The sequence below is a fragment of the Sorex araneus genome, chromosome 6, assembly GCF_027595985.1.
Source record: "Sorex araneus isolate mSorAra2 chromosome 6, mSorAra2.pri, whole genome shotgun sequence".
NCBI lineage: Eukaryota > Metazoa > Chordata > Mammalia > Eulipotyphla > Soricidae > Sorex > Sorex araneus.
Genome location: NC_073307.1, coordinates 40,095,003 through 40,108,008, shown reverse-complemented (window position 1 = coordinate 40,108,008; position 13,006 = coordinate 40,095,003). Strand labels below are relative to the sequence as shown.

The 13,006-nt window shown below is 43.9% G+C and overlaps 1 protein-coding gene across 3 annotated transcripts in view; it reads left to right on the top strand.

Annotated features, from left to right (window-relative positions):
- The window catches only part of TNFAIP8 (TNF alpha induced protein 8), a 124,462-nt gene extending 112,252 nt beyond the window's left edge, over nt 1-12,210 (top strand). Inside the window, exon 2 of one of the 3 annotated variants that reach the window (XM_055142388.1) lies at nt 10,385-12,210. In XM_055142388.1, coding sequence (XP_054998363.1) covers nt 10,385-10,950 — 566 coding nt within the window. In that variant the 3' untranslated portion in view covers nt 10,951-12,210. The remainder of the gene's footprint in view (nt 1-10,384) is intronic. The other 2 variants (XM_055142390.1, XM_055142389.1) reach the window with 2 other exon arrangements.
- Nucleotides 12,211-13,006: the final 796 nt, after the last annotated feature.

Sequence of the window (13,006 nt, the reverse complement as noted above, 5' to 3'; positions counted from 1 at the left end):
TTTCTGTGTACAAACATGGCTAATTTTTGGTGGGAAAAAAACGGGAGGAAAAATTACAAATCTGTTGATAGGCTGCTTGATTCATACCTTTATGGCCACACATACGCCCCTACACACAGTTGCATAAAGAGCTCTTCACTTCTTAAAACACTCAGAAGTTTTTTATTTGTTTGATTTTTATCTGTAACATATTTGGAAAGAAAAGCTGACTGATGCTCTCAGGTCCCCAGTACTCGGGTAATTCTTTTTAATAATAACTGTCTTACTTCATTTTAAATGTCTTTTGCGCTTAGTTACTTAAGTGGTCTTTAATGATGACTTCCACTTGGGAGAGTTCCAGATCTTTTGTCGGAGCATGATTAGGAATAGTGCTCATTTCAAAGCCATCTTCTTGATGATAAGGGAGGTGATGAGGCCCGAGTTTCATGTTGCACATCATCTTCTCACCAGTTATTAACAGAATGTTAATGTGTGTAGGGTTTGTGTGTGTATGTGTGTGTGTGCATGCGTGTGTGCACAAAGACAGCGACCATGTTTTTTTACCCCATTCTTACCATCTTATATCAACTATGGAATTATTGACATTTATCAATAGATATTCTCATTACTCAGTTGTATTTCTTAGGAACTGTAAAATTTAAAGACTTCTTCATATTGCTCAGGTTGTCTTCAGATATTTTCTTGAAAAATCTATCTGTGGGGCCAGGAAGAGTACAGCAACCAAAGTTCAACCTCCAGCACTCTAAAGGGTCCCACAAAGACTGTCAGGAGTGATCCCTGAGCCCAAATATATCCAGATGTAGCCTGAAAACCAAAACGAAACGAAACAAAAACCCCCAAAAAATCCACCTCTGGAAAGATGACCAAAATCAAAGACCATTTGTTGCGTCTGGGAAGCAGGCCCAGAGGGTGGGACTGGAGTGGGTGGCAAAGCTAAGAAACTTTTTACTTTGTATGTTTGCTTTCTGAATTTTGGAGAGTGTAAAGGTATTACTTATTTTCTTAATGAAAGTTTTAAATGTTTGCAGATTCCTTAGAATTTCCCTGGAAATAAAGGCAAGATCAAGCCCAGTGGTGTGGATCTACTTTTATAGACTCCGTCTCTTTCCCAAGAGAAACCCTTTTATCCCCTTTTATTCTTTATTAAGCCAGATATTATTGGCCCTTCTTGTACCTCTGAAAGGAAGCCTCTGTTCTGAAATTCATGTGGTGCAATATAAATCTTAAAAGAAATGTTTAGTGTTGGACACTTACTGGGTTCAAGTTCATCTCATCTACTTAATGCCTATGTGACCTTAAGAAGAAAAGTTAGGACTGGAGAGATAGTACAGCTGGTAAGGTGCTTGTCTTGCATGCAGCTGACCCAGGGTTGATCCCCAGCATCCTATCTGGTCCCTGGGGCACCACCAGGAGTGATTCCTGAGTGCAAAATGAGGAGTAACTTCTGAGTATTACTAGATTTGGCCTCAAAATCAGAAAAAAAAGAGGCAGGTTAATTTCTCTGGGTGGTTTTTGAGAGGTGGAACAGCGGGAAGGTGTGTTTGGGCCACCCTGGCAGTGTTCAGGTATGTGTATTTCTAGGAATTGAACCAGAGTCTGACTTAGACTATCAAATAAGGATTATCTCCCTCTTGGTTGTTGTGATGCTTCCATGAGAATGCAGGGCCTGGACTACAGTTAATGTTCTCCATGGGTTCTCATGACTGTAAACCTTTCCCTCTGATTTTGGATAATCACAGAGTCCTTTTTCTGCTTGAAACCTCTCCTAATTATTATGAATCTGGCATTCTATAAGATTCACATCCAGGCATCACTAAACTTTTTTCCAATCCTGCCATTAGTGAACCTGGGACTGACAGATACATCATCAGACTTTCTGCCAATATTTCTCCAATACCTGCAGCATACTGACCAAAGAGCAGAGATGGAGTCCAAGATGGAGTTATGGGAGATAATGTTTAACTTGAAAATCATCACTAGCCTGGGGAGATCGCTTAAAAGGATGAGGACTGTGTCTGGCATGCTTCTGGCCCTGAGTTTCATCCATGGCACTCATACCCACCCACCTACCATTGACATTGGTGACTGCCAGCTCTACCCAGGACTGTCAGGCCTACTACACCACCTGACTTACCACATGGAGTTGTCCCTAGGCCCCTTGCACTCCTGGGAAGCCCCACATTTTTTTTTTAATTTTGAAGAAACAAAATGGCCCTCTGAAAGCTGGGCCATAGGGCGAATAAAGGACACAAAGTTGAAGCCACATTCATGATAGACATTCCAGAACTAAAGCCACAAAAACAGACTGAGATAACAAGGAAAAAGAGGTCTTGGAGGGTATTCTTTAGGACATGCACAGTGGAAAACACAAGACATGAGAGAGATAAGAACCCAGTCTGTGCAATTAAGTCACAGGGTTTGAACTTCTGGTCCTCCACATCAGTGAGGTTAAATGAGGGAGTGAAACTTGATGTATGTGTTGTGGTCCAATATGAGGGGGCACACTGCAGGGTCTTCTCAGATTTATTATCATTCATTAAGTCACATGGAAGATACTGAGGAAGGATGCCCCACTTTACACATGAAACAACAATAAAGTTCAAAAAAATGAAATTGTGCACACAATGACCATGCAGAGCTGGTGAACTATGGCCTTTGTCCAACTCTGTGGTTCTTTTATTTATTTTTTTGCTTTTGGGGTCACACTCGGTGATGCTCAGGGGTTACTCCTGGCTCTGCACTCAGGAATTACTGCTGGCAGTGCTTGGGGGACCATATGGGATTCTGGGAATTGAACCCGGTTCGGCCGCGTGCAAGGCAAATGCCCTACCCACTGTGCTATTGCTCAGCCCCTCTGTGTTCTTTTGACTTCTGCCCTTTGGATTTCTGACTCTAGGGACACTTTCGAAACTGGAGCTGAGATGCTCAGACTGTGTGTTGTAATACTGTGGGTAGATTTCTCTCTGCCTCTATTTTTGGTTCATTTCTATTCCAGCTCTTTTAGGGTCCACAGCTCTGCAAGGATGTGGAAGCTGTTTCTCCGCTTTTATAGGAGGATTTGATTCTGTTCTTTGAGGCCTGCTCCTTGTAAACCAGCTATACTTCCTAGCGGAATCCTAAGACACGTCAGCCTTGCTAGCAGATGAACACCTTTTAAAAGGGGGCCATTTCCTGATGAAGTTTTCATATACATTAGATTTTTGTTAATGTCATTGTGAGAAAGGAAGTAGACCAACTGAACTATGTGAGGCCTGTTTTCACACACCCATCTGGCAGTTTGCATTTTCTCAGCTCACTCTTCATTTTTCTTGTTTTTTTTTTAAAAAAAAATTATTATTTTTATTAGTGAATCACCATGAGGGTACAGTTACAGATTTACATATTTTCGTGCTTGTGTTTCAGTCATGCAATGCTCGAGTACCCATTCCTCCACCAGTTCCACCAGTGCCCTTTCTCCACCACCGATGATCCCAGTATCCCTCCCACCCCCCCCCCACTCCATCCCTCTCCACCCCACCCTGCCTCTATGGCAGGGCATTCCCTTTTGATCTCTCTCTAGGGTGTTGTGGTTTGCAATAGAGGTGTTGAACAGGTGCGTGGGACCCTCTTTCGTGGCTTTTTTTGAGGGGGAGAGTGGGGGACACACCCAGTGATACTCAGAAGTTCCTCCTGGCTCTGCACTCAGAAATTACCCTGGCAGTACTCGGAGGACCACATGGGATGGGATGGTGGGGATCAAACCAGGTCGGCCACATGCAAGACAAATGTCCTCCCTACTGTGCTATCGCTCCAGCCCTGTCTCAGCTCCTAAGTCTTACTTCCAGCAGGAATGGATTAATTTTGACCAAATGTTATTTCATCACAGTACCACCATGCATTTGAAGCTCATTTTGTGGAGCTCTGAACACAAACTGGAGAGAAAGTCTAGCATGAAATTTCTCTGTTATTAAGGATCATGTATCTTTGGAACAAGTCTGGAAGTAGGCATCACTGTACTCATCTGTGGACAGAAAAACCAAGTCTCAGTAATATTCCTCAACAGTGTGGCTTGTTCATGGAACCAGTTAGACTCTAAATTTGAACTTTTATAAATCCACCCAGGACCCTGGGGGAATAAGTTACCAGAGAAAATGTTTACAAGTTCTCTCATTGGTACATAAAGTTGCCTGCTACAATCTTTTTACTTTAGAGTTGTGTTTTAAAAGTCTGTGTTGAAGGGCATGCTTTTAAGGAAGGTGAATTTGTGACTCTCATACACATAGAAAATGAATTTGCAAAAGTTATATTGATTTCATGAACTAGTAAGGAATCTGTAAACTCTCCTAATTGGTTCCCCCCCCCAAAAAAAAAAAAAAGAGTCCCTGGTATGACATAGCTCAGAAGGATTCAGGACTGGGAGATGACTCAAACGACTGGATTACATACTTTGCGTGTAACTGGCCCTGGTTTGATCCTTGGTACCACATGTCCCATCCCCCATGAATCCCTGGAAAATGAGGAATCAGCTGTACCTGCCCAAAATGATATTCATGTGCATCGCTATGAACAAGAGCCATTTGTGGTAATCTGATTTCTAAACGGGTAGTGGAATCGCTAATTAAAGAGCAACAAAGAAATCACAGTCCTTAGAACTCTACTAGAAAGCCAAACAGGATTTTTGTTATTCTTTTCTGACCCGTTTCAGAGTCATCATTTGGGCCCACAGAGGTTTGCCTTGCACACAGACAACCCAGGGTTGATTCTCCTCATCGTATATGGGTTTCCTGCAAGCACAGAGCCAGGGGTAAGCCCTGAGCACTGCCGGGTGTCGCACCAGAACAAAACATCACGTCACCATGGTTCCTGACATTAACTTTTTGTTGCCTTTCAAGAGCCTGTGCAGGTAGTGAGAGATCCAGGGTGTGGGACTGAGCTTGTTTGTGCAGATGGACACCACTAGCTTCCTAGTAGCCCACTGGGGCCAGAAAAATGTGTCCCCCACCATATTTGTGTCCCCCACTGGTTACAAGCCATCAAAGGTGCTCCTCTAGTCTGTGATCTTGTGTTTCAGCTCCCCATCTCTGTGTTCAGAGCCACTTTGGGGACGTGAGGGGGGATAGGGACCTGGACTTGCCTTTTCTCTTTGTATAAGCCTGTCTGCAGCTCACTGCCATGGCCATTGCCCGGATCCCTGGCAACAGCACCCAGCTTCTGCTGCCTGAGCATGCTGGCTGCGGCCCTCTCCTTCCTTTTCCTGTCTCTTGATTTGTTGTTCCTCCATCCTGTTGAATTTCCCGCCCCCTGGGGTTTTAAGTGTAGAGGTCAGTGTCACAGATCAAACCTCCAAGGCTTCATCCTGGGCTTCTCTCTGGAGTGGTACCAAGCTCAGTGTGGGGAGAGCAGTGCTAGCCTTCTAGACTTCCATGGCCTTAGTCATGGTGGCTAGTGACCCCTTTCTTAGGCACCCCCCTCCACCCACCCAGCTGTCTTTCACTCTCCGTTTAACTCTGAAGTTTCTCAGGTGCTGAGAGAACCAGATTTTTAATGCATCTGTTTAGCGAACAATCTACAAATTAGCACAGCGGTAGGGCGTTCGCCTTGCACATGGCCAACCCGTATTCGATTTCTCCGCCCCTCTCGGAGAGCCCGGCAAGCTACCGAGAGTATCAAGCCCTCACGGCACAGCCTGGCAAGCTCCCCGTGGTGTATTCGATATGCCAGAAACAGTAACAATAAGTCTCACAATGAGAGATGTTACTGGTGCCCCCGATGAGTAACGGGATGACAGTGACAGTGATCTTTCCTAATGTGACTCCACTCCACCCGCTTGAAGTAGACAAGATCCCCAAGGATGTATGTGTGCATCTGTGGTCACCGTTTCAAAATCTCAATCATAACATGTTTGGTGGGTGAAGAAATGATGTATTTGCTGGTGAAGTGGTCGAGTGTATTAAAGATTGCATTAGCTTTTTTTATAGTTGGGCTACAATATTGGGGAATTTTTGTTATTTTCAGAAAATTAGAGTTTTTGTTAGCTAGTAAAAGTTTGTTTTTAATCTTGAATTTTTCCCTTGTATTCGGAGTCATCCTATTTTGCCATCAGTATTAATCTTCAAATTTATAATGGTTCATGCTAAACCCAGGAGTCCCTGAATATTGCTGATAATATAACAAAAGTAAACATAGGGGAAGGACTGTAAGATGAGTACATGTAAATTAATATTTATTCCTATCCTAGAATAAACAATCCTCAGTCATTTTAACAGTGTGATAATCCTTTGTATGTTTTTGATTTATGGTAGCGTTTTCATAAGCCAATAGCTTATTTTCAAACATAAATGAATTAATATTTACAGATAAAACATTGAATCAGTATTTCCAGTGCTTTCTCCTCTAAGAACACACCTGTTTGAAACAAATAAGAGCTCTCTCTTCTCTCGTTTTGCAGGCCAGTTTGAGTTCATTGAGAATTCCCCACACCCCTTGGTTTGGGGGTCATAACTGGTTTGCTCAGGGGTTACTCCTCATTCTGCTTGCACTCGGCAGTTACTCCTGGCGGGGCTCACTGGACCATGTGGGATTCCGGGGTCCAACTCAGGTAGGCTGCTTGCAAGGCAGCTGCCCTTCCCACTGTACGATGGCTCCAGCCCTGTTCATAGAGAATTGCTTAAATATATTGAAGAGGGAGAGATTGATGTGTACATCTATGGGAAAGCCCAGGTACCCCCGTGATGATCCAGGCGATGCAGTGATGTGGTGAAGAAGACAGTTTCTGCCCCCAAGGAGCTTAAGTTCTAGAAACGAGAGAGAATTCAACTTTAGGCAAATGAGGGCTTTGGGAACAGGAAATATAGTGTTAGCAAATAATTTCAATAAAGCATCATTTACATTTTTAAAAGCCCTGGCTGCTCTGTGAGAAGAGATTGGCAAAGGCTTGGGTGAAGCTGGTGTGGGTTGGGGGGGGGGGGGGGGAAATGGGCAGATCTTTGAGAATTGTGGGAAGGTAGGGTGTGAAGTGCTTGGTAATGACTGAGGGAGAGCTGGTGTGGAGGATGACTCACCAGCCTCGAACTAGAGCCTTGAAATGGAAGAAAATGCTTTAAGTTAAGAAATAAAGAATCGAGGCGGAGCATTGAGAATGAGGGCGGGAGGATTGAACCAAGGATTCCGTCTGAGACATAGTGGATTTGAGATGCCTGCAGATAGCCAAGAAAAACCTTGAGTGCATATGCCAAGTGAGTCTGGAAAAAGAGGCCAGGGCTGAGTTATGACAAGGGTAGTCATTGGCACAAGGGTGGTGTCTGAAGCCGTGGGAGGGAATGAGGTCATCCGGGGGTGAGGGTAGAGGGAAGAAGAAAAACTGGGGCCAGGACTAACTTTGAGATATCCCAGGCCTTTCAGGGATTTGGTAGAGGATGTGGAACTGACACATGAGCCTGAGCAGGAATAGTAAAACGCAGTTGATTTGCAAGGGGGGAAAAAAATCCTGTTTCACCATCACACACCACACCATCCTGGCCAGCAACTCTCAGCTGCAAAGCCCAGTTGGCAGCAATGAAGTTGTCACTAATGGTAGAAAAGAAATTCACTCTGCGTGTGTATGTGTGTGTGTGTGTGTGTGTGTGTGTGTGTGTTGCACTTGATTCTCACTTGAAAATATAACATTAAACCAGAGAATAAAGTAAAATCATGAAGCTGCTGCTGCGTTTCCAGAACAGAGTCTGAGGTTCCTATGAGACAAATGTGAAAAGTAGGGGCCTTTGTCCTGGTTGAGGGCTGGTGCTGAGGACAGGGGGCAGTTGTCTTGCTTAGTGGCAGCAAGTGTTGATGCTGGCTTACTCTTGTGGGGAACTGCTACTGTACCACTGAGTTTTTGTCTTGTCTTTGGGTTTGAAATTAAATTAAATGGGTCATTTAGTGAGAACAGTAGCCTAGAGAGGTGCAAACTTGCAAGTCCAGCTTGAAAAAAGGAATGTTTTAAACTCCTCTCCCTCTTGTACTAGCTGTTTCACTGTGAACTATTTTCATCTACTACATCAAATCCCAGATGGATTGTTTGTAGACTCTAATACTGTACTACTGTACTACTGTCATCCCGTTGTTCATGGATTTGCTTGAGTGTGCACCAGTAACGTCTCCATTCGTCCCTGTTTCGTGCTAGTGTAGCCCGATGCCATATTGGGGGCACTTTCAAGGTCAGGGGAATGAGGACCGTCGTTGTTACTGTTTTGGGCATATCACATACACCACGGATAGCTTGCTAGGCTCTGCCATGAAACATTCCACATTAATTCTCTCCCTTGAAAACAATTGCATATTAATACCCATAAATATTACAAATTATAAACTTTTTGAGGGGCTGGAGTGTTAGTAACTGCAGCAGGTAAGGTGCTTGCCTTGCATGTGGCTGACCCAGTTTGTGGCAGTCTGTATAATTCAAGTACCACCAGGTGTGATTCCTGGGCAAACTCTAATACATTAAAACAAAATTCACCTCTCAATGTTACATGAAACACATTCCTGAAATCCATTTTTGCTGTGTCTGAAACTTTTGGGGGTATCCCTTCCTATGCCAATCAGAACTTGGGCCTTACATTTCATAGTGGAAGATGATTCCTATCCTTAATATATGGCAATGTTAACTGCTCACGCATCATTTATTTTTATAAAAATTCTTGTTTGTGACTTAATCTACCTACCTTTTTGCAAACCACAGGAGTAGAAGTGGACTCCTACTTTCATGCCAAAAATCTCAAAGAAATTAGAAGCCCGCAGCACAAAGTTGGCTGTCTTGCATGGTTTTTCACTTTCCTTTTCTTTCTCAAACTACATTTCACTTCTTCTTCTGCAGTTTCAGTTCAGGTTTCAGAAGTTTAATTATTGACGTTTGTCAGGACTCAATTTCTAAGTGAAGCAAGACTTTCAGGGTGATAAAATCAAAGCCATTCAGGGTGTGCGGCCCTACACTGTGGTTATTCGTTAGCAGCCATCCTCTTTGCAGCTACCCACATGAGCAGCTACGTGGCCCCAAGTTTCTGGTCTGTGTTCCAGTTCCAAAGCTAATGTGGTGGCTCCACCGTGATGGGCCGCTCTCGCAGGCCCTCCCAACCTGATTAGGGAGCAGCTGATCATTTTCTTTTTCTTTCTTTTTTGTTTTGGGGCCATAAGCAGCAGCAGTGTCAGGGCTTGCTCCTAGCTCTGCACTCAGCAATCACTCCTGGCAGATTAGCACTGTAGCACTGTTGTTCATCAATTTGCTCGAGCGGGCACCAGTAACGTCTCCATTGTGAGACTTGCTGTTACTGTTTTTGGCATATCGAATATGCCACGGGTAACTTGCCAGGCTCTGCCATGTGGGCAGGATACTCTCGGTAGCTTGCCAGGTTCTCTGAGAGGGACGGAGGAATCAAACGCAGGTTGGCCGAATGCAAGGCAAACACCCTACCCACTCACTGTGCTGTCACTTCGGAGGCCATCTTAGGTGCTTGATCTCAAACTCAGGTTGGCTGCATTCAAGACAAGCACCCTATCCACTGTACATCTCTCTTACCCTCTGCTCTCCAGACTAGAAATACTTTCAGTGATTCCCTGAATCATTCCTTCACATCCATTTCAGTCTTTGCATTACTGTATCACTCACTGCTTTTCAGCATTTAGATCTAAGGGCTGCACATGTGCAATTGCAGAGAGAAAAGCTACCCTCTGGGCCCCAAGTTGGAGTGACCCCGAGAACCCAGGAGGAAAGGGAGAAAGCAGAATTGGAGGGAAACAGCTCTCAAAGGACACAGGGCACAAAATAGAAGGAAATTTTGCTCAAGAAGTGGTTTGGGAGTAAATGTTTTTACTGGCTCTGAGCTGGGAGGGTCACATAGTATTTCATGAATATTTAATCCCTGCAACTATTACGTCTTGGGGGGAAGGCAGAACGTAGTGGTTGGGCAACACCCAGCAGTGGTCAAAGCTTACTTCTGGCTCTGCACTCAGGGACCCTGTGCAGTGCTGGAGTCAAACCCAGGTCAGGCATGTGCAAGGCGAGTGCCCTCCCTGGCTGCTCTGCTGTCTCCTAGTCTTAGGTTTGCCTTAAACCTCTTAAATTCAAAGTTATGACAATCCAAAAGTAAACTCTCAGCACCAGCTTTCCCAGAGTGCACTGTTCATGAAGCACATTTCCTGCGTCAAGCAGTTTGGCTCTCAGACTGTGTAAAAATGTGAAGGGAACACTGTCATTCATCAGAAATCACAAGTAACCAAAAGTTCTCTAAGGAATTAATGCCAGTAGGTGGGAGGCAGCCACACAGTGAAGAGAAGGACTTCCTGAATAATCTGGTTTAATCTGGTTTGGAATTTGCTTCTCACTGATATTGACTGGTTTTTTTTTTCACCCCCCCCCCCCATATGTTTTCAGTGGCCACAGATGTCTTTAATTCCAAAAACCTGGCCGTCCAGGCACAGAAGAAAATCTTGGGTAAGATGGTGTCCAAGTCTATCGCCACCACCTTGATCGACGACACGAGCAGTGAAGTCCTGGACGAGCTGTACAGAGTGACCAAGGAGTACACCCAGAACAAGAAAGAGGCCGAGAAAATCATCAAAAACCTCATCAAAACCGTCATCAAGCTGGCCATCCTCTACAGGAATAACCAGTTCAATCAAGACGAGCTGGCGCTGATGGAGAAGTTCAAGAAGAAAGTGCATCAGCTGGCCATGACGGTGGTCAGTTTCCACCAAGTGGATTATACCTTTGACCGCAACGTGCTGTCCCGGCTGCTCAACGAGTGCCGGGAGCTGCTCCACCAGATCATCCAGCGTCACCTCACCGCCAAGTCCCACGGACGGATTAATAATGTCTTTGATCATTTTTCAGATTGTGATTTTTTGGCCGCTTTGTACAATCCCTTTGGGAATTTTAAGCCCCACTTACAAAAACTCTGTGATGGTATCAACAAAATGTTGGATGAGGAGAACATCTGAGCGCACACGCACAGGTCATGACTGCTCGCGAGGTCTTGGAAGATGGAGCACTGCTGATTTGTGAAGGAGAAAGGGATTTCTGAGCGATGACCCGTATGGAGGCCTTTACCACATTCACTCGTCCGACGTTAATGGTAGTGTTTTCTGAGGCTCTTCGCATTGTCAGATGTACTGGCTGAGAGCTTCCTCATACTTGGCCGCAGGCTGACAATGTGGAGTTATACCTGGAAAAGTCCTTCTGGCTTCAAACCTCAGAACATCTTCCTCGATGTGGTGGTCGTGTCGGTGGCACATTGGATATTATATGTACAGAACTATGTATTTTGGTTTTCTTATATTTCTTTCTATGGACATGTACCTCTTTTTAGAAGCCAACAGCTTTCTCCTGCTGTCATTGTTCTTTTTGCAACAGTCTCATTTTCCAGCCTACCTTTTGTTAAAGATTTTGTCCTTGACATTCAGGAATCAAGTCTTAATTGTGAATTAAGGTAGTCAAACTGAACCCATGGAAAAGTAGAAAACTCCTTCTGTGAAATCATTATTGTAAAAACAACTCCTTTGACATGATGAATAATGTTGATTATCTATGCTTCTGGACTGGAGAGATAGTTTGATAGGTATCTTGCAGGTAGGATGCTTGCCTTGCATGCAGCCAATCCTGGTTTTATCTCTGGTACCATGTAGAGACACCCAAGAGTGCTAGGAGTGGTGAGCACAAAGCCAGGAGTAAACCCTGAGTACCAGCAGGCGTGATCCAGAAATCATACACATTAACACACGCACACACACACACACACACACACACACACACACACACACACACACACTCTCTCTCTCTCTCTCCTGGAATCAAGTTTTTTCAGCAGTGCCAGGAATTGAACCTAGGGCCTCACACATACAAGGCAAGTGCTTTACTGTTAAGCCATATACCCTGGCCTATGTTCTGTCTTTTAGTACCAGCAGTTATACTTCCCCAAAATGTGATAATTTCCCCAAACCATAATGGCATGTCATGGCCCTAGAAGGCTTGCTGAGAGCTTAACTTTCATGTTATCTTTGAACATTTTCTGATGAAATCTTAATTTTTAATATCTGTTTCAAGTCTAACAGACAGAATCTAGATAGTTCCTGACATTGGAACAGTAAAAAGTGGTGTCAAGAATTGTAAATCAATCATTTGGTAAGAGATTCACCAAATTATTTAGGGGAGTGGGGGGGGGCAAAAGGGAATAAGGGATATTGCTGCAGAACATGAAAATAAATGCATTTCAATGTTTAATATGGTTTGACGCATAAATAAAGAATGTCACTTTTTTATTTAACTGCTAAGGTTTTTGCTGTTTTATTGTTTGCTGTTTTGATGAGTAAACCAAAAATATTACCATTCTAAGCAATTTGTTGCAGGGCTGGAGCGATAGCCCTGCAGGTAGGGCATTTGCCTTGCACTCGGCCAACCCGGGTTAGATTCCCAGCATCCCATATGGTCCCCTGAGCACCACCAGGAGTGATTCCTGAGTGCAAAGCCAGGAGTGTTCCTTGTGCATCACCAGGTGTGATCCAAAAAGCAAAAAAAAAAAAAAAAAAAGTAATTTGTTACTTCTGTAAAACCTTGTGTGTAAAACCTTCTTTTACTTGTTTTATATATAAAAAAAAAAAACATTAAAAATGGAGATCTCTTGGTCAACTGCGTCATCTTGGAAATAACAGACTCAACCACAAGCACAAAATATTTGCATTGTCGCTGTGATTTAGTGCCCTCTTTTGCCTTGAGTTTGCATATTCCTCAGAATATTGTCATTGCAATGGTTCCCCAAGTAAACATGTCAGAGGTTGACATCTTTCACCACCACCCCCTCCCCCAGCCTTAAGAATCGCTCTGGGTGAGATTCTGATGTTCTTGTCTAAAACAAGGAACAGAGGCAGGGAATGTTTCCCTGTTCCTGTTTGATTTCATTTCTAAAACCAAGATGTGAACTGAAAGTACCATTCTCACTTCTCAGAACTAATTGGTGACAATTGTTAGAGCAGAGTGATGGCATAAAGTGAAGGCATAGAG